This window comes from Phaethon lepturus, unplaced genomic scaffold (assembly GCF_000687285.1).
Source record: "Phaethon lepturus isolate BGI_N335 unplaced genomic scaffold, ASM68728v1 scaffold10587, whole genome shotgun sequence".
Classification (NCBI taxonomy): Eukaryota; Metazoa; Chordata; class Aves; order Phaethontiformes; family Phaethontidae; genus Phaethon; species Phaethon lepturus.
In genome coordinates this window covers 15,890-37,628 of record NW_010551147.1, presented here as the reverse complement: position 1 = coordinate 37,628, position 21,739 = coordinate 15,890, and the positions used below count along the sequence as shown (strand labels likewise).

The 21,739-nt window shown below is 36.4% G+C and overlaps 1 protein-coding gene across 1 annotated transcript in view; it reads right to left on the bottom strand.

Annotated features, from left to right (window-relative positions):
• Positions 1-1,805: 1,805 nt before the first annotated feature.
• LOC104623647 (conserved oligomeric Golgi complex subunit 6) overlaps positions 1,806-21,739 on the bottom strand; it is a gene marked incomplete at its 3' end in the record, with an annotated part of 35,654 nt that continues 15,720 nt past the window's right edge. The window contains exons 5-13 of the mRNA XM_010290798.1: positions 19,626-19,737; positions 17,570-17,652; positions 17,261-17,331; positions 16,056-16,149; positions 11,643-11,771; positions 11,439-11,530; positions 7,015-7,079; positions 2,984-3,075; positions 1,806-1,923 (exon numbers count right to left, since the gene is read on the bottom strand). Of these exons, the coding sequence (XP_010289100.1) occupies positions 1,806-1,923; positions 2,984-3,075; positions 7,015-7,079; positions 11,439-11,530; positions 11,643-11,771; positions 16,056-16,149; positions 17,261-17,331; positions 17,570-17,652; positions 19,626-19,737 (856 nt within the window). The remainder of the gene's footprint in view (positions 1,924-2,983; positions 3,076-7,014; positions 7,080-11,438; positions 11,531-11,642; positions 11,772-16,055; positions 16,150-17,260; positions 17,332-17,569; positions 17,653-19,625; positions 19,738-21,739) is intronic.

Below are 21,739 nucleotides of genomic sequence, written 5' to 3'. Positions count from 1 at the left end.
TGGGCTTTTGCTTTTCTAATTTTGTCCCTGCAAGAAGAGGAGGAATAACTGTTCCTTTGAGAAAGTAATTCCTCAGCCCTTACAGAAAGGCAGAAAATTGGGACCAGACACAAGCTGTGCAGAATAAGAAAACTACTTTGAGATCACAGATCAACATTGACCAAACTCAGAATATCCCACTGAATGGTCAGCAAGCTACAAAGCTTTGCACAAAGAATAGTTTTTGTAAATCTATATATTTTTTGCATTATTCTTGTAGGTTAAATACAAATAATTTAGAAATACATTTACAAAACTTCACCGTTTGTTTTCCACTTTCAAACTGTTTTTTTAACTGGAAAAAACAGTAGTGTGACAGCTTTGTTGAACTCTGGGGTTGTGCAATAACTAGTAATAAAGGCAGGCACCTCTTCTTGGTTTTAGGGCCTAGTCGACTCATCACATCTCAGAAAGGGATGCTGGGCGAAGATCAGATGTCTAGGAAATGGAAAGGGATGTGTAGCCTAACAATTTTCTTTGACTTTGCTTGTATTTTAGAAAGAAAACATTTAATGGGTAGATCCACCACCAGCAACATGATACGAATAAAGCAAGGAGAAATTAGAAAGAACTGTATTAATTACTAACAATGGGAAATTCACTGAAACACAATTTGAAGAGTCATTGGGAAAGGAAAAGATAACCAGGGAAAGTGATGTGGGCTTAGGTACAGTTGTTTGGTATAACAAATGTATATTCTGCTTTTAACGGCAGCAATGTTCATGTGGTAAAACTATTTTTATAAAAGACAGAAAAGCTCAAGTTTTGTTTTTACTTAGCTTACCACCTTGGGATACACTTCGTAACTTCAAGAAAGGAATCATGCGCATGAGTAATTAACTACTGATCTGATGATGCATTAATACAAATTATCTTGCTCAATCAGCTGACTTTGCACTATTGCACTTAGGGAAATTTCCTAATTTTGTTGCTTCTCATAGATTTAAAAAATATGTAAACTGCTGTCCTGGTTTCAGCCAGGATAGAGCTGGTTGTCTTCACAGAAGCTAGTGTGAGGCTGTGTTTTGGATCTGGGATGAGAAACTGTTGATAATGTGCTGATGTTTTGAGTTGTTGCTAAGTAGTCAAGGACAGTCCAGCTTCTTGTGCTGGCCTGCTAGCAGGAAGGCTGGAGGTGCAGGGGGAGCTGGGAGGGGACACAGCCAGGACAGCTGACCTAGGCTGGCCAAAGGGATATTCCCTACCATACGACATCATGCCCAGTACATAAACTGGAGTGGGCCGGGGGGTGGAAATCGCTGCTCAGGGACGGGCTATCGATTGCTGGGTGGTGAGCAATTGCTGTATTGGGCATCACTTGTACATTCCTTTGTCGGTATTATTAGTGTTGTTATCATTGTTGTTTCTTTCTCTCTTGCTGTCCTATTAAACTGTTTTTATGTCAACCCATGAGGTTTTTTCCCCAATTCTCTCCCCCATCCCAGTGGGGGAGGGGGAGTGAGTGAGCGGCTGCATGATGCTTAGTTGCCGGCTGGGGCTAAACCACAACAACTGCTCTGTAAACAAATGCTCCTAAACAACAGTATTTTAGCCATATTTTCACAAAAAATAAAACGATTAAAAGAATTAAAACAGAAACAGGAAGTTTTTTTATGTAGTTCCATAGCTGAAATACAGAAACTACAACACTTCCATTTTAGGAAAAGTTGCCCTATAAAACAGCTATTCACCTAATAATCTGACTAGCCAAAAGGGAAATGAAAGTGTGTTTTGAAACATGAAAGCTGTATTATTTTGAAACAAACCTTGTCCATTAGTTTACTTGCATGAAGACTCAGACTATTAAAGAATATCTTCTTGCTCAACAAATGCATTTCTTCAATTGTTGTCAACAGTGTAGCTGCACTGTTTCCTACAATACCACTGAAAAAAGAAATAAAGATTAATTAAATAATCTGAAGAAGGGGGGGGAAACATGACAGGGTCAGATACTTCATACAGTATTTCAAATACAGTTATTTTCAAAGCTGAAAATTTACAACAAATAATTGCAGGGAACAGTTCTCCATGTTAGCTGAGAGATTCACTTGTAAGATGACTCTGAGAATAAGCATTATGAACTGTGTCATTAAGCAGGTATTAAGTACAGGACATCTAAAGCGTCATAGAAACTTTTTAGTAGACCTGTAAAATTTACTACATTTTTGTTCTCTTATTCTATAAATCTACTTCTGTTACAGAAAACAGATTACATAAAAAGGGTTGATAATTATTTTGTCATTCTGCCCTTCTACTCCACTCTGGGGAGACCCCACCTGGAGTACTGCATCCAGCTCTGGAGCCCTCAGCACAGGAAAGACATGTAGCTGTTGGAGTGGGTCCAGAGGAAGGACACAAAAATGATCAGAGGGATGGAACGCCTCTCCTATGAAGAAAGGCTGAGAGAGTTGGGGCTATTCAGCCCGGAAAAGACAAGGTTCCAGGGAGACCTTATTGAAGCCTTCTAGTACTTAAAGGGGGCCTGTAGCAAAGATGGGGGACAGACTTTTTAGCAGGGCCTGTAGTGATACAACAAGGGCTAACGGTTTTAAACTAAAAGAGCATGAATTTTGACTAGATATAAGGAAGACATTTTTCACAATGAGGGTGGTGAACCACTGGCACAGGTTGCCCAGAGAGGTGGGGGATGCCCCATCCCTGGAAACATTCAAGGCCAGGTTGGACGGGGCTCTGAGCAACCTGACCTAGTTGAAGATGTCCCTGCTCATTGCAGTGGGGTTGGACTAGATGACCTTTAAAAGGTTCCTTACAACTCAAACTATCCTATGATTCTGTGATTCCATTCTATATCATGCGTATTTATTCTTGATTCCGTAGTAAAAAGTAAGAACTAAGCCACGAAAACACACTTTTCACTATACTAATCTTTATGAATAAAATTTTAAAAAAAGGCATCTTTAACGTACTTTGTAATTTTGCATACCTGATTGTATGGTGGTAGAACTTGAGAAGATTAGAAATCTTGTACAGTAAAACTGCTCCTGGCTCGGCAACAATCACCTGCTCAATTCTAACCTGCAGAATAAAGTATATTTCTTCAGGTCATACATTTCAAAAGCCAATCTCTATGGTTTTATATATGATGTTATATATGTCTGATTTTTGAAAAACAAATTTAACCAGAAATAAATTTAAAAAGAGACCATCCAGTTATGTATAACATTCTGCTTAAAACAGAGTGGTGCTTGGTTGCTAAGCCTGTGGGTAGAGAACAAGCAGGTGTATGTATTCTTTAAAAAAAAAAAAAAAAAACCAAAACAAAAAAAAAAAAAGAAAATCCCATTTCTCTATAGATTTTTATTGCAACTTCTTATTGAAAATTTCAAAATAATGAGATCATTTGATGGATTAATACCAGTACATACCGGAATTTTCCGCAGCACTGAAGAGCAAGAACAGCTACAATGCTGCAAAATCCCTAAACTACAATAGTTGATCATTAAGCATGCAGCAATTCAGAACATCCAAAGTATTAGGTATTTTACCCAAAAGACAAAATTTCATCTTGATTAATCCGTCCTTCAGTTAAAGGCCTCCTACCAGCATTTAATTAGATACATTTATAATTAACGACTAGCTATATTGACTGCTTATCTCAACCAGGAGATACTGGCTACACAGACCAAAACACTGCTGACTGTCTGTATAGTTGGACAGTTGATGTCTTGTCTACATGGTACACACAGTCTCAATCCACTCATTAAAGGCTGCCCCAGGGTCAATCTTTGGGCACTCATGAAGCTGTGAGAGACTGTGACTTATCACTGCACTGTTCTTCGTCATGCCAGTGTGTGAAAGGGCTACACACAAATCACCAGCCACCACCCGCTCTCCCAAGTTATTTGTCTGCTGTTCAATGGAACACGATGTGCAGCAGTGCCTTCTTGTCAGAGCCAGCTACAGGGAGAATTAACTAAGATTACGCTTCCTCAATCCTCTCCCTTTGCATCTAAGTCAGAGACCAAAGACAAAGAATAATTTTTGACTCTTACTCTCAATGCATGAAGTGAATTTCAACGCTCAGGTGAACTTTGCTCTTCAATGCAATACCTGTCTCCAATGTTGCATAAAAGGGCATTTGGGTATGGACACTGAGTACAGTCTATGTGTACAGCAAAAGAGAATAAGAAAGGCAGGAGGAAAAACAAACAAACAAAAAAAAAGGACCAAAAAATAAACAGCAATAACTAAAAATAAAGAAAATAATTAAGAAACAGAAAAAGACAGAATAGGCAGGAGAGAAAAAAAACCAAAATATTTTAGGGTTAAGAAACAAAAATGAGAATTGAAAAAAACAAAAGAGGAAAAGCAGCATTGCTGCTTCTCATACAGGAGCCTTCACTGCACAGAAGAACCAACATTTGCGAGTGACTTAACCTAATCTGCTCAGGGAAGTTCTGGATTTAAAGCTGTTACTGTTCCTTCATCCTATGCGTCCTGTAGTTAGTTGACTATAAAAGACTATCCCAAGTCTATCTACGTAAGGCATCAAAACCATTTTATTAGTTTTGACCTCATCTTAAGTGCTATGGAACAGATGAGGACGTTAATTTAAATGGGTTTTTTTTTAGGATCCTCTGAAGTAGGATCACCTGAAATGAGAGGTCTGATCTATCACTAGTGAGTACTCAAGATTTAATTGGATGCCTAAAATTCAAACCAACTATCAGTAAGAAATGTGGACAATTTATACTGCATAATCCTCTTGAAAAGTAAGGAAATTGTACCATATTGTACATTCACATGGAAAAAGCATAAACCAGTAAGAAAATTCTACATAATTCTGTAAGTATTTAAAAATGCTTGTGGAAATTCTATGACTAGGCTTTTATCAGACTATTTTATACGTCAGCATCAAGTCAAACCAAAGTGACAGGTTTGCAAACATCAGCAGAAATCCACTAGAAAAGCAATATACTGTGGTGCCACACAACTACAACAAAGAGCATTTTCCCTGAAATTACTGCAGTTGATCTTCTTATTGTGGACAATCTTCAGAAAGAACAACATGTTGTAGAATAGACTCCCCCAAACTGAGTTTATTTTTGTTGTTCCTCTCAACATCATGGCTTGCAATTATCTAACTGCATTGTATGAAGGCTTTTCTGCTTGGGGGTTTTCTGCTTTTTTTTGCTTTTTTTTTTAAGGAAGATTTCCTTAAGGGAAACAATAAGTACTGCATATTTTACATTGAGAAGTCTAGACTGGCAGCAAATTAACATAAGTTGAATTCTATCAAAATACAGAATACGATGGGAAGTCTTTATTTGTTCTTTTAGTATTTTTTTCATTTTTATTAGCACAGTAACTAACTACAGACAGTATTTCGGGAGATATACCTACAGATAGCAGAAGCACATATGATTGGCAATCAAAATGGAAAGCATCCTGTACCAAACTGTACAAATCATAAGTACGCGAATCAAGACCAAAACTCCCTTTGACTTACACAAAGGTTTGATTCTATCCCTAATTGCTTTGTTGGAATGCACAGAAATACTGAACTTAAACATCAGCATTCAGTATTATCAGAACAAAACAACAAAGAAAGTTTGGAAAATATCTTAAAAAAAAAAAAAAAAAAGCTATGACAATAGTTTTTGTTTGTCTAACATGATAGGTGTTTTTCAACAGGTCAAAACCTAAAGGCCGTGAAGGATGATCACATTTTTATGGCAACAGGCACAAACTGAAACACAGGAGGTTCTGTCTGAACATCAGGCAACATTTTTTTTACTATGAGGGTGACGGAGCACTGGCATAAGTTGCCCAGAGAGGCTGTGGAGTCTCCATCCTTGGAGATATTCAAAAGCCATCTGGGCATAATCCTGGGCTACCAGCTCTAGGCAGCCTGGCTTGAGCAGGGAGTTTGGGCCAGATGACCTCCAGAGGTCCCTGGCAACCTCAACCCTTCTATGATTCTGTGACATTCTAAATGGCACTTTCTTGATTTTCACCTCTCTTCACACCTTATCATTTTTTTATCAGGAACTTATGTATAGTATTTAGAACCCATCTGTTAACATTTGAGACTAAGTATCTGGCAACTGGACACAGTTGTTATAGCTACAGCATCCTAAAGGAATTTATTACAAAAGTGTTTAGTACAGTAGATTTTACTTTAAAAACACCTGGATTTATACACTGCACGGTCAGGCAATTACTGGTACCAGCTTCATCAACTTGATTATTTTATTTCATGCTTATGTGAAGCACATCCCATAAATAAGACAGTCAATGATGTGACAGATCATTATTAATGATTTCTATCAAATGGGTCCCCTAAACCGACTAAGGCTGTAGCTTGAAGAAAGACAAGTGTGGAGGGATGCGACAAATACATCAGATCAGGGTAGTGTAAAGATGGTGTAGGAAACAATTTTTCATGGTCTCTTTCAATACAAGAGCTTCCCTCTTGAAGGATATGTTGTGAATACCAACATTTTATATCAATTTGATATATTCATGCAAGAAAAATCTATCAAGGTCTATCAAATACCAAGACAGTAGCTACGGCTCAGTAAGTCCTTTGTACATCCACGAACAGACAAGAAAACTTTTCTACAGAAGTATCATGACACAACTGCATAACCTGTACACTCTTCTCTGAGCATACGCTAATGGTCACTATGAAAAACAGGGTAGTAGATTAAATTGATTTTTCATTTGACCCACTACTGCCATTCCTATGTACTTATCCCAAAGCTAAATTTTTGTACATAAGCATTCCTGAAATTAGGAAAAGTAAGACAAAAATAAAAATACAGATTTAGTACCCCAATATCTCTCACTATATGACTATTTAAACCAGAGTTTTATGATTCTCAAAGTTGAGAATCTAACTCTTAGCCAAGGGCAATAAAAATACATTGTACAGATAGGGACACAGGTTCTGGAAAAACATGACAGAACAATTTTTATATTTAGAAAGCTAAAGAAAACACAATACTTCACCTTCAGAGGCCTGCAGACACCTTCTGTGATGTGCCCAACTACTTCTTGTATATTTTCTTCCACACCTATAGTTAATGCAAACACATGCTAAGATTATGCAAATGTTATTCTCTTTTCTTCAAGACTATAAAACAAATAAACAAATATAGAAGCTACTCCTCCATAAAAAGCATTAGGAACTGCATATTCTTTTCTCCACAAGACTAGTTTACACCTTCACTGAACTTCAAATCCCGCCATTAAGAAATAGCTGCATGACAAAACAGAGTCCTGGAGAGTCATTACCTTATGCTATGCAATTGCTTCCTAGCACAACATAGTGCCTGGGGATTTGAGGGAGAAGGAGCAAGGGGAAGAATAAATGATCTAGCAAGGAACTGTTATAGTAAGGCTCAAGATTAGCATTTCATGAAATTAAACAGTGAAAAAAAGGCCAGTGAGATGCTCAAGGAGCAACAGTACATACCGTTTTGAAAGGTCTGAACCATAAATACACGTGTCTGTCAGCATTCGGTACTGACATGCTCGTGGCATTGTTACAAATTAAATCACATATGTACCTCCACGGTGCTGTGTGCTGCAGCATTAGCAAATGCTTCCTCCCTAGCAGCAACTGAAATTCATCTTTCACAGAACTATATACAAAAAAGAATATTGCCCTATCTTACCATGAACACAAATGAATTGTTGCATGGCAACCAGTACTGTCATAAATCAATCAAACTGAAAGCAACAGATCTTCAAGCTCTCACTTCAGTAACAACTCAGAATAGATATATGGAGAAAGCAATACTTTAATTCTAATTTAAAACTTGTCAACAGGAGTTCATCTTCAGATGGGACCCATGCAATGAACAGTAAACAAACTGACTTTGACATGTGATAGAAATCAGGTGACCTGAAGCTATATTTTGCAGATGTTATTTCAGACTAGAAGATATTACCTCTGAGAGTAAAAATTATAAAAGATCAGAGATCTCTGCCAATATCTCTTTACACCAAGATAAGCGAAAAGCCACATAAACAGAAACAACTGAATTCAGTTTGGTGGCTGTAAGAATTTCAGCATACTAAATTGGTAAAATAATAAAAATGTGTTTATATATTTGAGTATTGACATCAAGGAAAAAAGCAAGATTGCAAACCACAAGATGTATGGTCTGTTATGTAACAGCTAGCTCCCAGATAGACCCTAACAATTTACACATTTTTTAGTAGGAACAGTCACGCTTTTACTGTTCATCAATATAACAAGCACCTAGCACATACTTGCAATAGTGTAGCTAGACCAGACTGACTTAACAACAAGTTGTTGGGTATGCAAGTTTTAGCTGCAGAAATATACAGGTTCAAATACCAAAGGACATTAAACTGCAATCTTGACATATTGCATGCTTGTGCCTTCCCTTATATTTTCATGTCCAATTAGAATATTTTAGATTCAGCAAACAGTAAAAAGAAATCTTCCAGCACAATGGGTTATATAACTGTTGCAAGTATTAGTATATCACACTGGCATAAAAGAATTATGGAATGAACAATTCTTAGAGACCCAAAATCACTTTTAGAAAACAGTTCATTAATGAAGATACACTTCTGGCTGCCTGCTACACCACACATCACTTTTCTCTGTGTATCCTTCTGTAAGGGAGAGATCTTTCTTGGGCTTTGTTTGGCTCCTGCTCTCCAGCTGGGTTCCTGTAACTCCATGAAAAATGGGTTTCTACTGCACCTCTTAAACAGAATGCCTGCAATCCTCCCTTCCTTTCAAGTGCAAGATCTCTGTAAAACTGGAAGGCTGCTGTTAGCAGAATACCTAAGCTCCAAAGAAAAGAACCGGATGTTTTATGCTTGTCCAGCAAAATAGTTGAACTTTTCTGAATGTTTTTAGTGCTTAAAATTTTAATAGCATTTTTGGTCACATTAATTTTAAACAGTTAACATTTGCAAGTTTAAAATTTTAAAACTTTTTAAAAGTTATTCTCAAATATGTGATTATGGGCTACATAGTTTTTTCTCTTTTAAGTAAAAACTGGGATGGGAATGTTTCTCCAAAAATGTGGCATTCACACCATTTGTCTTCCACTGGGACCAAATCCACCTCTATCTCACCCATAGCTATGAGCTTTTTTTTTTTTTAAGGAGAGAAGTTTTTGTGTAGCTGATTTTCCACATAGTCCTGAAATTTCTCCATAGTCCTGAAATTACACAAAGCTTATAGGAGAATTTAAACAGAAATCTGAACTCAGAACAGGATGCCTGAATTAAAATAATAAACCGAGTTCCATCAGCAAAAAGTTACTCCAGTTGAAATTAAAGTTAAAACATTGACTGACCTAACTTTAGAAACCTAGTTTAAGTGTCTTATCTATAGCAGTTACTTGGGCTCCCTCTATAGGGAATGGAAAAAAACCCAAACAAACAGCTGTAATTAAAGTCTCCGGAAATGCCTACATTAGATCTAACATTTGTTGCGAAGATTTGCCCTCTGGAGATGCAAATCTATGTCATTATCTGTAACTGCAAATAAACAAGATGTCCACTTTTTAAACAGCTAAAGGAAATTAACTCAATCTCTGCCTGCGCAACCAGACACCTGAAGACTGTACGGCAGCACAGGGAATTCAACTTGAATCTCTCAGTACCGCAGACACTGTACTCACTGATTAGCCACTATCAAGCATATAATCTCAAGGTGTTTCATAAGGCTGCATTTCCCATAAATGGTTCTTGTTAAACCCAGCAGTATCCCATTAAGTACTGTTTTGTCTTACAGATCTCACCGCATAACCATCCTTTTAATAACAAAAATTTCCCAGAGATGCAGAGGAACAGTTAACGGACAGTGCCTCCCAGGCTTTGTTGCTCCCAGTATGAAACTAAAAATCCCTCTTTTCATTTCTTGAAAACTGTACAGCAGCGATGGCAAACCCATTCCTGGAGAGCTTAGGAAAACATATTTTTGCTTCAGACAGAAATACTGCATCTTTTGTTTACACTAGTCTCTTGGGGGAAAAAATGGTTTGGCCTGGTGATTTTTTCGGAAAATTTTTCCCCAAAACATTTATAGTCTCTGTATTCTCAAGTCATTTACTCTGATCTATGGCTGAAATGCTCTAAATGTATCTAATTATGTGGTCATAGCATCTCAGTCTGATGTCCTGCCAGAAGGCCTAAGGATTTAATAGTTAAATAAAACACTGCACAAAGAGGTGTGAGAATTTCAGAACAGAATGCAGACCTGGGCAGCAGCAGTAGCCCAGTCTACAGCAGAACCAGACATCCTCCATGAGGCCAGCTTTTCCTGAAGGACTCCCCAGTTGTAACAGAAGCATCCGGCAGTCATCTACAAAGATTGCCATGTCTTTTTCTCTACCATAAAACCATCATGAGGCCTGCCTTCCTGTCTCCCTGAGATACTGTCAGCAAATAATATCAAATTTACTTCTATAGTACACTGTAACTGTAGTTAAAAAACAACATTCCTTCAGTTTGATTTACAACAGTTCCTAAACAGCCTCCTTGCTCATATACTGTTAATTAGGAAAGCCAATTAATACTTCCAGCAGTAAAGAGAATGCATATTCACTTTAAATCCCAGAGCAGGACTTAATGAAGATGTACAGTCTGAAGAGCTCAGATACAGATACAGATCAAATACAAGTTCTTATGAGTTTGTTACAACTGAGTATACATGCTTTATTAAACAAGTCCTTGGCTGAAGCTATGGAGGCAAATCATACTACAGCTTCTAGAGGATAAAGGTCTTCGAAGTTTAGGTCCAAAGTACTTAAAACAGAGCAAAGGGGATGAAGAATAAGCATGAGAATCTGTAGTTCTGTTAATGAAGGAAAACTCTGATACTAAAAAGCTTCACATATCTATGAGGGGCCTACTTTGACCTCTGTAAAAGTAGAATTATAGGTTATTCTATCTATTCTGTCAATAACATGACAGAAGAAAATTCCATTTTACATGTAGAACAGAAGGAAGAGAATTACAGGAAGAAGGAATTATATTTTTAAAATTTACTAAACAAATGAGCAAGGCGTAACAGGAATTCTCAATAAGCAACCCTATGATAATGTTTTCAGACACGTATGTATTCATATACATTACAGACAATTTTTGAACTCAACCACAGTCTAAAATGTCCCTTTGTAAATTTAGTGTAAATCTATCATAAGCACAGTAAAATGAAAAGAGTGCATTTTGAAATACTCTTATTTGTTAAGGGCTCTCTTCTGTCAAAATGCAACCACCAGCTATTCTGAAATTATTTCCAGGAAAATCTAAGCTCAAACTCTCATAACTGAAGCCCAACCTAAGAAATTAATCACACTTTCTGACATAATCACAGACTTACTTTCTATCATTTCTATCATTTAAAAATTTATGTTTTAAAATCTTGATTTTAATACTACCTTGAATAGTTACAAGCTTTAACATAGCTTCTAGGTGTTCTTTTTCAGAAGCTGTAGCTTGATGCAACCAGGCCAGCATGTCTCCTACGTACCTAAATAAAGACAGAAATTTCTGTGTAGATCAGTAGTTTATGGTATCAGGGATTCAGTGTGCCAACAGGCAAAAGAAGGATTACTTCATATACATTCTTGCTAGTACTGTACCTCAGAGGATCGTGGGAGTGCATTTCAATAGGGCGGGGAGTACCTCCCAGACCTCCTCTAGTAAGAGCATCTATAAAGCCACGGACTACAGCACTCCTTCTAGCTGTTCCAAATTCATCCAACGTGTACCTGTTATTGAAACATGAAAATGGGTACAACAAAACAGTTCACCTCATCACAGTTTACTAGCTCGTTTACAATTAATATAAGTAACCATTTTTATAGTTCTAGAAATTTTGCATCAATGCTTCTGCTATGAAGCGTTCAAAACAGTCTGATTTTCTTGACTCCTTGTTTGCTGTCCCAGTGGGATGGGGGAAGAGGATCAAGAGGGAGGAAAAAAAAAAAAAAAAGTAAAATTTATGGGTTGAGATAAAGACAGTTTAATAGGGCAGAAAGCGGGGGGGGGGAAGTAACACTAATAATAATAGAATATACAAAATAACTGATGCACAACGCAATTGCTCACCACCCACCGACCGATGCCCAGCCAGTTCCCAAACAGTGGCCCCCGGCCAACTTTCCCCCTAGTTTATATGCTGAGCATGACATCATATGGTATTGAATATGCCCTTGGCCAGTTGGGGTCAGCTGTCCTGGCTGTGTCCCCTCCCAGCTTCTTGTGCACATCCCACTCCCCACTGGTAAGGCAGTATGAGAAGCTGAAAAGTCCTTGACTTAGTGTAAATACTGTTCAGCAACAACCGAAACATCAGTGTGTTATCAACATTATTCTCATCCAAAACCCAAACCACAGCACTATACCAGCTATTAGGAAGAAAATTAACTCTATCCCAGACAAAACCAGGACACTCCTCTAAACATATACCAAAAATAACTTTTCCTTGACCCTCACATGGCTTTACTCCACACAAATAAATAAATGAAAAATCAGCTTTTCCATTTTTGTATGTATAAGCATGTATTGACAGGTCTAGGACTTCTGTTCATATATGGTCCAGCTGACTGACAGAAGCAGCAACTTACTGCACTGCAACACAAGGCTTTGTCCTCCTTCTAGGCTACTACATGATTAGTAGCAAAAAAGTTATTTTCATTTGATAGTTGTTCACTAGTTTTAATCAAGTGAGTCTTAGTTAGATATTTAATGGATGGACAATTACATCCCAGAGTGCATAATTTCAAATGACTTGCTGGTAGTACAGGAGGTACCAAGAACATACACACGGCTCATTTTTGGAGCAGGTTACCTTCATGCTGGGACTGAAGAACAATAGGAAGTGAAGGACAGCAAATGAACATTGCTAACATCCCTGTTACATCTGCTTAGAAACAAGATTTTTGCAAGCCACGTAACACTTCTATTTTCTTGGGGGAAAAAACCCACAAAACAAAACAAAAAACAAAACCCAAAACATTTAACCATTTTGAACAAAATGTATAAATTACAAAGGAGAAAAAGAAAATACACATGACAGTTTATTTTTCCAATATAATTGAAAAAAGGCCAATGAGTAAGCATGGTATCACTTACCAATGACACCCAGCAGCTGAACAGATATAAAAATAATAATAAAAAGCATGTAACTCTCTGACTGAAGTTAATTGTGAATGCAGTACTCATTTAACAGATGTGGGGAACAAAATACAAAATAAAATAATATACTGTTTCAAATATAGTTCCAGTTCTAAGTTGGGTTAGATTTCTATTATGCTATAAAAAGTCCAAGGGAACCTTCAGTTTTGCTCTTTTCAATCTACATTACTATTTGAGAGGGGGGGAAAAAAGCACGTTGAAGAATCTGGAAATTTCTCTTTAAATCTTTTTCTTCATACACTGTACTTGTTAACTCAGAGAGTAGTATCTGCAATTTTTTATAAAAAAAGTCTAATGAAAAAAGTCTTTAATAAGTTAGTATTTACAAAATTTATACAATTAAAAGTGGGAGGGATCTGGGATCTGCCAGTCCACAGTCCAGGAGTAGCAGTGTTACAGTGAAAAATCCCAAGTGTTTGTAGAAACCAGCTAAGCTTCCCCCACCTCCAATAAACAGCTCTATAATGGATTGTTAAAAACACAGCAGTGAAACAGTTCTTGTGATCTTCTTACTAGTTTTCAAAACAGCATTTAATGATGAGAATTTTGTTTTTTAAAAGAAAAAGAAAACTACTAATTTTCCTTTTGCTCTCAGTAGAACAGGGTATAACTTAACAAAATCCTGCATCTTAAAAAATTCAGTAATAACTATTATTTACACTAGAAACACAGTATTTACTACTATGTTTTTACAGGTACTCACGTTAGGGGAAGAAAACAACATTTGGGTTCTTTTCAACCCAGCTTAAATTTTTAAAAACCACAGTAAAGTGATGATTGCTGGAGGGAGAGGAAGGAGATGGAGAAAAAGCTTTGAAAACCAGAGTGCATGATGGAAGAGGAACACCGCTTTGAGCTATGACTCCATATATTTCCTACGAAACAATTTTCAATTTTTCTATTAGAGCCAGGAAGTGAAAACCACACTGAAATGTTTATTTCAGATCCCTACTGACTGCAGTTCCCAGAAGTCCATCCATGGTGTAATCTTTCCACCACCTTCAGTTAACAAGACATAAGTCAATAGAAGAAAACAAGAATTTGTAGTTTTGTTTCTAAACTCCTGCCTTTCTCCATCTTACCCACTGTCACCCAATCAAATCACAATCTTTATCAGATGCAAGGGCAGTGATTTGGAGGAATGTTTAGTTCACACAGCAGTGCTTATATGCATAAAACCAACAACAATTTAAAATTACTTTCTTCCATGACATAATTTTTACATGTTGAACTCATCATTTTGTTATGTACTAAAGTTATACAGAATTTTTTGGGAGGGAATAAACTAAATCTTGAGATTTAAAATGTAAAGCATCAGTACTGCCATTTTGACACTACTGCTATAGCAAGTAATTAAGCGTGATAATCTCTGATGAGAGACATATGGCTGCATCTTCTACAGTAACATTTACTTTTGCCTTTTAGGTAGAAGAAAAGTCCTACCTACCAAGTTCTACCCTTAGTAATACTAGTACTGCTCTTTGTGAGAAAGATGTCAGAAGAAAAATAAAGTCTATTTTTCAGATTCATTTTAAATTGGCCAGCTGCAGATTTATACAGAAGATGGCATTTTTTTTCGTAAGTGTTAAGAAAGCAAAACAATGGTACCATGAAGTTCAAAAGTAACATAATTTAACAAAATATTTATTACAGAAAATATAAACTGTATCTATGAAGAATCCTATAAAATGTTGTGAACACAGATGTGACTGATCCTCTGCAGCTGTGAAAGAGGGCCTGGAGGAGAGAATGCAAGAAAGGACTGCAATCCCCAGCTATGGCCAGATGTACTGCAACGCAGCACACGCAATAGCTGGGGAGGTCGAGTGATACCACCTCTCCCTTACATTAACTAACAGAACTGACTGAGCATGTCAAGATGTGCACTCTCTCTGATACTGACAGAATTTTTAAGGTCCACTTGCACTATGCATTTTCCCCGTGAAAAGCTCTCCATGGAGATTTAGTTACATAATGTACACCTTCACACATTTGACACTCTTAAAGACAAAGCTAGCCTTTGAAAGATTGCCTAGTACTCTGCTGTCATGGATGCCTGTGGCTAAAAGTAATTTGCAATAGTTGCAAAATGTGATGAATGCATTTAAAAAAAAAAAAAACACAAAAAAACCCCAAAAAAACCCCAAACCACCACAAACCCTAAAAAGCAAAGAAATAGAAATACCACCTCTTCAGGTATGGTCACTCCAATAAAAACAGTTCTTACAGTGCCACCTCGTGGTTATGTTGTCTCTACTAAGTGCCGTTTCATTTACATTAAGAAGTCCCTTCAGACAATTCTGAACAAGAACTAAACAGTAGTATATTATTTTTATCTCTATAGATATATATATATAAAAAAATACCCCTACACTTTAGAGGCCCATATGTACTAGATTGTTTTTAATAGATTACTGTACAACTCATGAAGAAAGACATTCTTATTACCAGAAGCACTTCAGTAAAAGCTAATTAATCCATTTTTTACTTTAGGAATTTAAATGAGACAATCACATCCTTTGGACAGCATTTTTTTCTTCAGAAAAACCCTACAATGAGAGCAGCAGAAACTGACAATTCATTTAGATTAAAATGTCAGACTGCTTTTATTTTACTTTAATTAGAAACCAGTAAGTTGGAAAAAGTCCAATGTCATTTACTGTACCATAATTATGACAAAAAGACTTCTGAAATTTAAAGAAGTTGAAATATGATTTTTTGTATTTATTTTTTTTTAAATCTGACACAGGACTAAATTGCCACCATCCTTGGCACAGTAATTCATGCCCATCTTCAAATTTTATAGGCTGGAAATACTCATTTCTGTTAAGAAACCATCACAGACATTTACTTACTTATACAGGACAGGTCTATCTTGTAAAGCTTCCATGGCTTGTGCAAGAACTGGTGAAATGTCACATGATTCTTGTGTCAAAGTCCTGCATTCATCTATAAAAATATCAACACAGATAAAAGCTCATTATTTTCACTGTAATACCTTTTATAACAAGCTGTCAAACATGAAAATGAGTTAAAAACTCAAAGATTTTTGATTTTGAATTGATGCCTTCAGAATATGCTACCTGTCCTAGTTTGTGTTAATGTAATTAAATTCCCCCATAAGCAGTACTTCACTGTAAAATGGATGCTCATTACAAATTTTAACAATAATAAAAATCAAAGGAAGCTTAGTATCTGTTTGTGCCCATGTACAAATGTTAAATCATTCAACCATCAGAATTCTGTCAGGCTCCTTCATGACTGTTTACTGCATTTGTTTGTTTTGTTGTTTGGTGGTGGTTTTTTTAACTTTAATCACATTAACTATATAATCTTGTATATTCCATGCGAGGAAGTGGAAATCACATAAACTAAATCAAACAACGGCATAAAAATTATGCATTTTCATTAAGGTGAACCCTCAACTATTATTTGACGTTTCAGCATCCACTGAGGAACAGCTAATGAATATAATACTGAATGGCACCAGCTTTTTGCACAAATCTTCCCGTCAATGTCTTCGGAGAAGAGAGAAATAATAAAAAAGCATCTACATTTTACACTATCAAGATGTTACATCGAACACTGACGCTTGCATCCAGAGTACATATGCAGAAAAATAATCATTCATCAGTCAAGAGAGCATTCCGATAAAATAAGGTTGGATTTTTTTTCCTTTTTTAAAGGTAGTAAACCACTCCTCTCACTAAACTAGATCTTACTAACAAATTGTCAAAAACAACTTCCCTGTAACCTTCAAGAAAATGAAATGCAATACACTTCAACAATTTGCTTAGACTACCAAACTGTAGTTGTTGTTCTCTGTGGAAAACCAGCTAAAACCACAAATAATATACTTTTACAGAGATGAGATTGCCCCAAAGAAGGAGGGAATCTCCAACTAACTATTTGGTTCATAACAAATCTTTCACTAAGAAGGAAACATAAAGCCTTGTTAATGAATCTTGGAAAAGGTTTTTGCCGAGTTCAATCCACATCAAGGAATTTAAAGGAATCGTCATAATAAGATTCATAAACATAAAAACATTCTCAGTCCTACTTTGAGTCCATCTGTAAAGTCGTTCATAAGAAGTCTCTTGCAGTAAAGCCATCTGTTCCATAATTTCCAAGCTACAAGACAGAAAGATTTTATTTGCAAATACTATTTTAGGTAGTACTAGCAAAGGCATGTATAAATCAAATAAAACACACCATTATTAAAATGATGAAAACTTAAAAATATGTTACTACTATTTGTTTTTTTGTGAAATACTCTGTATAGTCATATAAAGTAGAGAATGAGACCTTGCTGTAACTTCTGCTTTTAATTAGTAAATGGTTATCTTGCACTCATTTAAGTAGCACTCACCCTGCCCGTTGCTGATTTGTCCGGAGGAGAATCTTGACATCATCGTGAATTTGCTTTACTCTTCCCAAAGCCTTGAAAAAATCCTAAATAAATTTAAAAATAAATAAATATATAAAAGCAGTGTTTAAAAGCAGTAATTTCTCATTGAAATCTTTAGCACTCTATAGTCCCCATTTCAATTCCCTACTTGTGTTCCTTGCAGGTCTGTGTTCCAAGTGCTACTTTTAAAATACAAGCCCCCGCCTCTGCCACCTTTCATTCCACCTTAAGAGCCTTAGGATGTTTTCTTTCCCATTGCATCATGCCTTTCTTCCATTAAAAAAAAAATTAATAGCAGCAATAATGTGTTTTTAACCTGTTTTTTTTATGTAGGATGTGTGTCTTTTGCATTTATTAGTTAATACTTCGGGGAGATTTTGAGGACATTACTGTGTATTCCATCATCTTCTCCCCATTAATTTTACCAACTGAAGAGCAAACTGAAACATTATGAAGTACAATAATGACAGGTTGATATTTCTTGTTTTCATATAATGGGGTAACAATTTCTACAAAAAATCAAACATTTGCAATAGGCTAGATTGTTTTCCAGGACAACCTTTCCGCCCTGAATAACTCAGCAGCAGAGTGAAGGAAAAAAAACCCTAGAAGACATGGACATGTGGCCAAAAAGGTTATTTTGGTACTGTTTTAGAGAGAAATGGAAATCCACGAACATTTTCAACCATGTGTCTTATCATGAAGTTATCTTTCAAATATCATGGAGGAAACTAGCTAATTCAGGTATAACTGTTTGTTACATTTTTTGTGACCTGAATACAGTTTGCCTCAGGAAAGTAGTTTCATTCTGTCTCAAGTCACATAAAAGTATACATATTCTAAGAGAAGTAGGACACTGATTTAACCTACTGCCTTGCATCAACTGTGTTGAAGATGATGTTTATTAAAACCCCAATCACTCTTCCTTAAGGGAAAAAACCACAACATTAAAAAATTGCCGATACAGTAGCCTGACTAAAAATATTTTAAGCACGATTCTACCATAAGGGAAAAGCACACACACGATTTTACTGAAGTCTGCCATTTCAATAGCACAACTATGATTATATCTCAGTTACTTCTGCACATTTTTCAGACAGGTCAAAGTAGCAAAAGGACTAACCCTTCTTCTGGTGTAAACCAAGCACTGAAAAAATGGCACAGCATTGCTGTCATTGTTCCCTGCAACATGTGCTCTTTAGAAACCTCAACACGCTTCCACGGTAATAGTTGGTACAAAAGCATACAGCAATTACTCAAGTGCACAATCATTCAACACAATCCATTTATGCTTTCATTAGCACTGTTTATGGTTATCTGTTCCATGTCTTTAATAATGTTTTAACTGCAAACAGGATGCCTGTGGAAACGAGATAGTATGTCTCAGCAGGTAGTCTACATTTAAGTGAAGGTTTCTATGCAACTACAATAATAAAAATCCATTAAGTGTACTCAGTTCTCTCATTATTCAGTTTGCTTTTACTGCAGAACAATGTGCCTTCTCATTCAAACCATAAAAACTTGTTTTGGAAGGTGGCTAAAAGTGAGTCAGCAGCTAATATCTTCATCAACCACATAATAATGAAGGAAAGTCTTTGCTTATATTGTTTCAAGTCACTGAATACCTATGTACATGCACATGCAGAATGCACACACATGCACAAGCATAGTACTACATATTACTGAAGCACTACAAATTTCTCATTTGCTTTATTTGAGTGTGATGAAGCTTTGAAACATCTTCACTGAAAATTCAGCCTTCATAAAGGTCTTTCTGAAGTGTAGAACCACACGATATCTCACTTGGCCCTTAAATTGTTTAATGTTGATTTTCTTTCTTGTTACTTGAATTTTCATCACACGTTTCAAACTCATCAGAAATTCACCATTCTGTTAAAAGGTACATTCCTCCATAAAAAATTAAATTACAAACTGATAATAAGATCTCATGTACAATTCAGCCAGGATGCTTCTACATTTTAGTTCAGGGCAAAGCTTTTAATGTTCATTGAGCTACCTCAGTAATTGGCTCATCTTTCGTGCCTCGAAGGAGGTTCATTTCATCCGGTGTCAGTTGGAATTTTGCTATGAATGCATCTGCAACTTGGGCTTTCATTTCTAGTCTCTGACTGTAATAAAACAAAAGTGAAGAGGACATTACCTTTTTATGCTTATCTCAGATTTATTTTGCATATTCATACTTTTGCAAATATAATTAGTATTAGAAATCAGTGTTACTAAATTCTAGTAGTTCATTCTTGCCATCAAACACTTGAGTTGCATCTTCACATACAATTTTCTATTAAGCTAACATAAATTACTGAGTAAAGATAATATAAAGGTAAGTTAAGCACATTTGAAAACTAGTAAGTTGTTTAAAAAATATATATTCCTTTAGCATTTGTATCACAAGTTATCTAATCCTGATACTTTGTGCTTGTACAGTTGTAATGCTTGCAGTCATTCTCTTTCAAATTCATCAAGGAAAGAATGGGGTTTCAGCTCACGTTTTCAGAGACACACAAGAAGCTCTAGCACCCAAAATGACAAAATGATCGTTAGATTAATCTACTTTTCTATAGAACAGAACCATTTCTTTTTAACAACATACAGTTGGGATACAAATTTACTAATCCCACAACCGATCAAAACATAATGGCTAATTCTCTTGTTGATTATTTCAGGGAGGATAAACACAGCAGGGATGTAATACGCAAACGCCATCTGATGGGCAGCATCTCTTTGCACACATTTTGTCACACACCATACAACCAGAGAAGGGCCCAAATGAATGCAGTTTTATTCCACAGGAAAGGACTGGAATTCCTGTAGCAACAGAAAATTTGCTCAAACTGTAGTTTGAGCACACAGCACTCCAGGAAATAAAGACTGCTTTTTCAGGACATTGAGAAGACACTAATTAGCTAATTGTAGAAGAATAAGGCTTAATTACTTTAAGACCATTTCAGCTTCCAATGTAATTACTGCAAGATAAATACACTGTTATTATAGGGTGGTAAGACAGGCAAGTACACTTCTAATATTGACTGCAATAATAAAAATTTCCTTGCAAGATCAAAGAGGGAAAAGTAAGCTTTATTTATTTACACCTCTTCTACTATCCAGTTAGTGCCTGGACTTCATTCAGCTGAAGACACAGAAAACTGGCTTCCCGTCCTGCAATGCCATAAACTCTTTTTAGGGATCAGATTAAATGTTTTGCAGTTGTCAGTGCTCTAGCATGCTGAACAGCAAGAAGGAGGGGAATATACAATCCAACAGCACCTTAACAGTAAAATTTATGAAAAACAAAGAGTCTTCTTTACACAGAAGACACCTAGACAAAAAGGAAAACCAAAACCTCATATGCTTTAATACCACATCTTTAACTGGTAATTCATGTTTCCCCAGGGTCCTATGCAGATGTGGCTATTTTGCCTTTATGCTGACAGTTTTGCAATGCTTAAAATCAATCTGTCTAATTTTCTCGAATTAAGTTCTACAATAACAAATTCAGTGTCTCAAGCTGAATGTTTCTCAGGGAAGGAACAAGAGTGGTGGAGGATGATTTCGGCCAACTCAACAGGCAGTGACAGCAGATATATCCATGAAAAATTATAGCACTTTCCAAGCAATCTGGTGGTAGCTCACTGCAAGTAAGGAAGAATAGGGAAGAAGTCTAACAAGGGAGAGATCAAGAGCACATACACAGCTTAGAAATACAAAAATGCAGGCAGAAGAAGAAAGGAAAGGTATTTGGAAGAGAGAAAAAAGACTGAGAAGCATCATGATGGTTTGGCAAGGAGGTAGAGTCAGTTTTGTAGCACAAGGAATGGGGCATGGGGAGAGAGAGATTTAGGAGAGAATGGAAAGTACCAAAAGATGCTGGGGGTGGAGAGAAGAGACATGTGAGGTGATGGGTCTGAAAGGACTGAAGTTGCCCCATCTTCTCTTTGAATAACTGTATCTAAATGTCTTGTATCGGGGTGAGGACATGCAAGACTGTCTTCAAACCTAAATAGACCTGGCACAGTTTTCCAGCCCCACTGATATGCTTTTCTGACACAGAAAGTGTGGTAGACCTCAACATAATGGAAGAAGAATGGAAGAATACCATTTTGAACACATTCA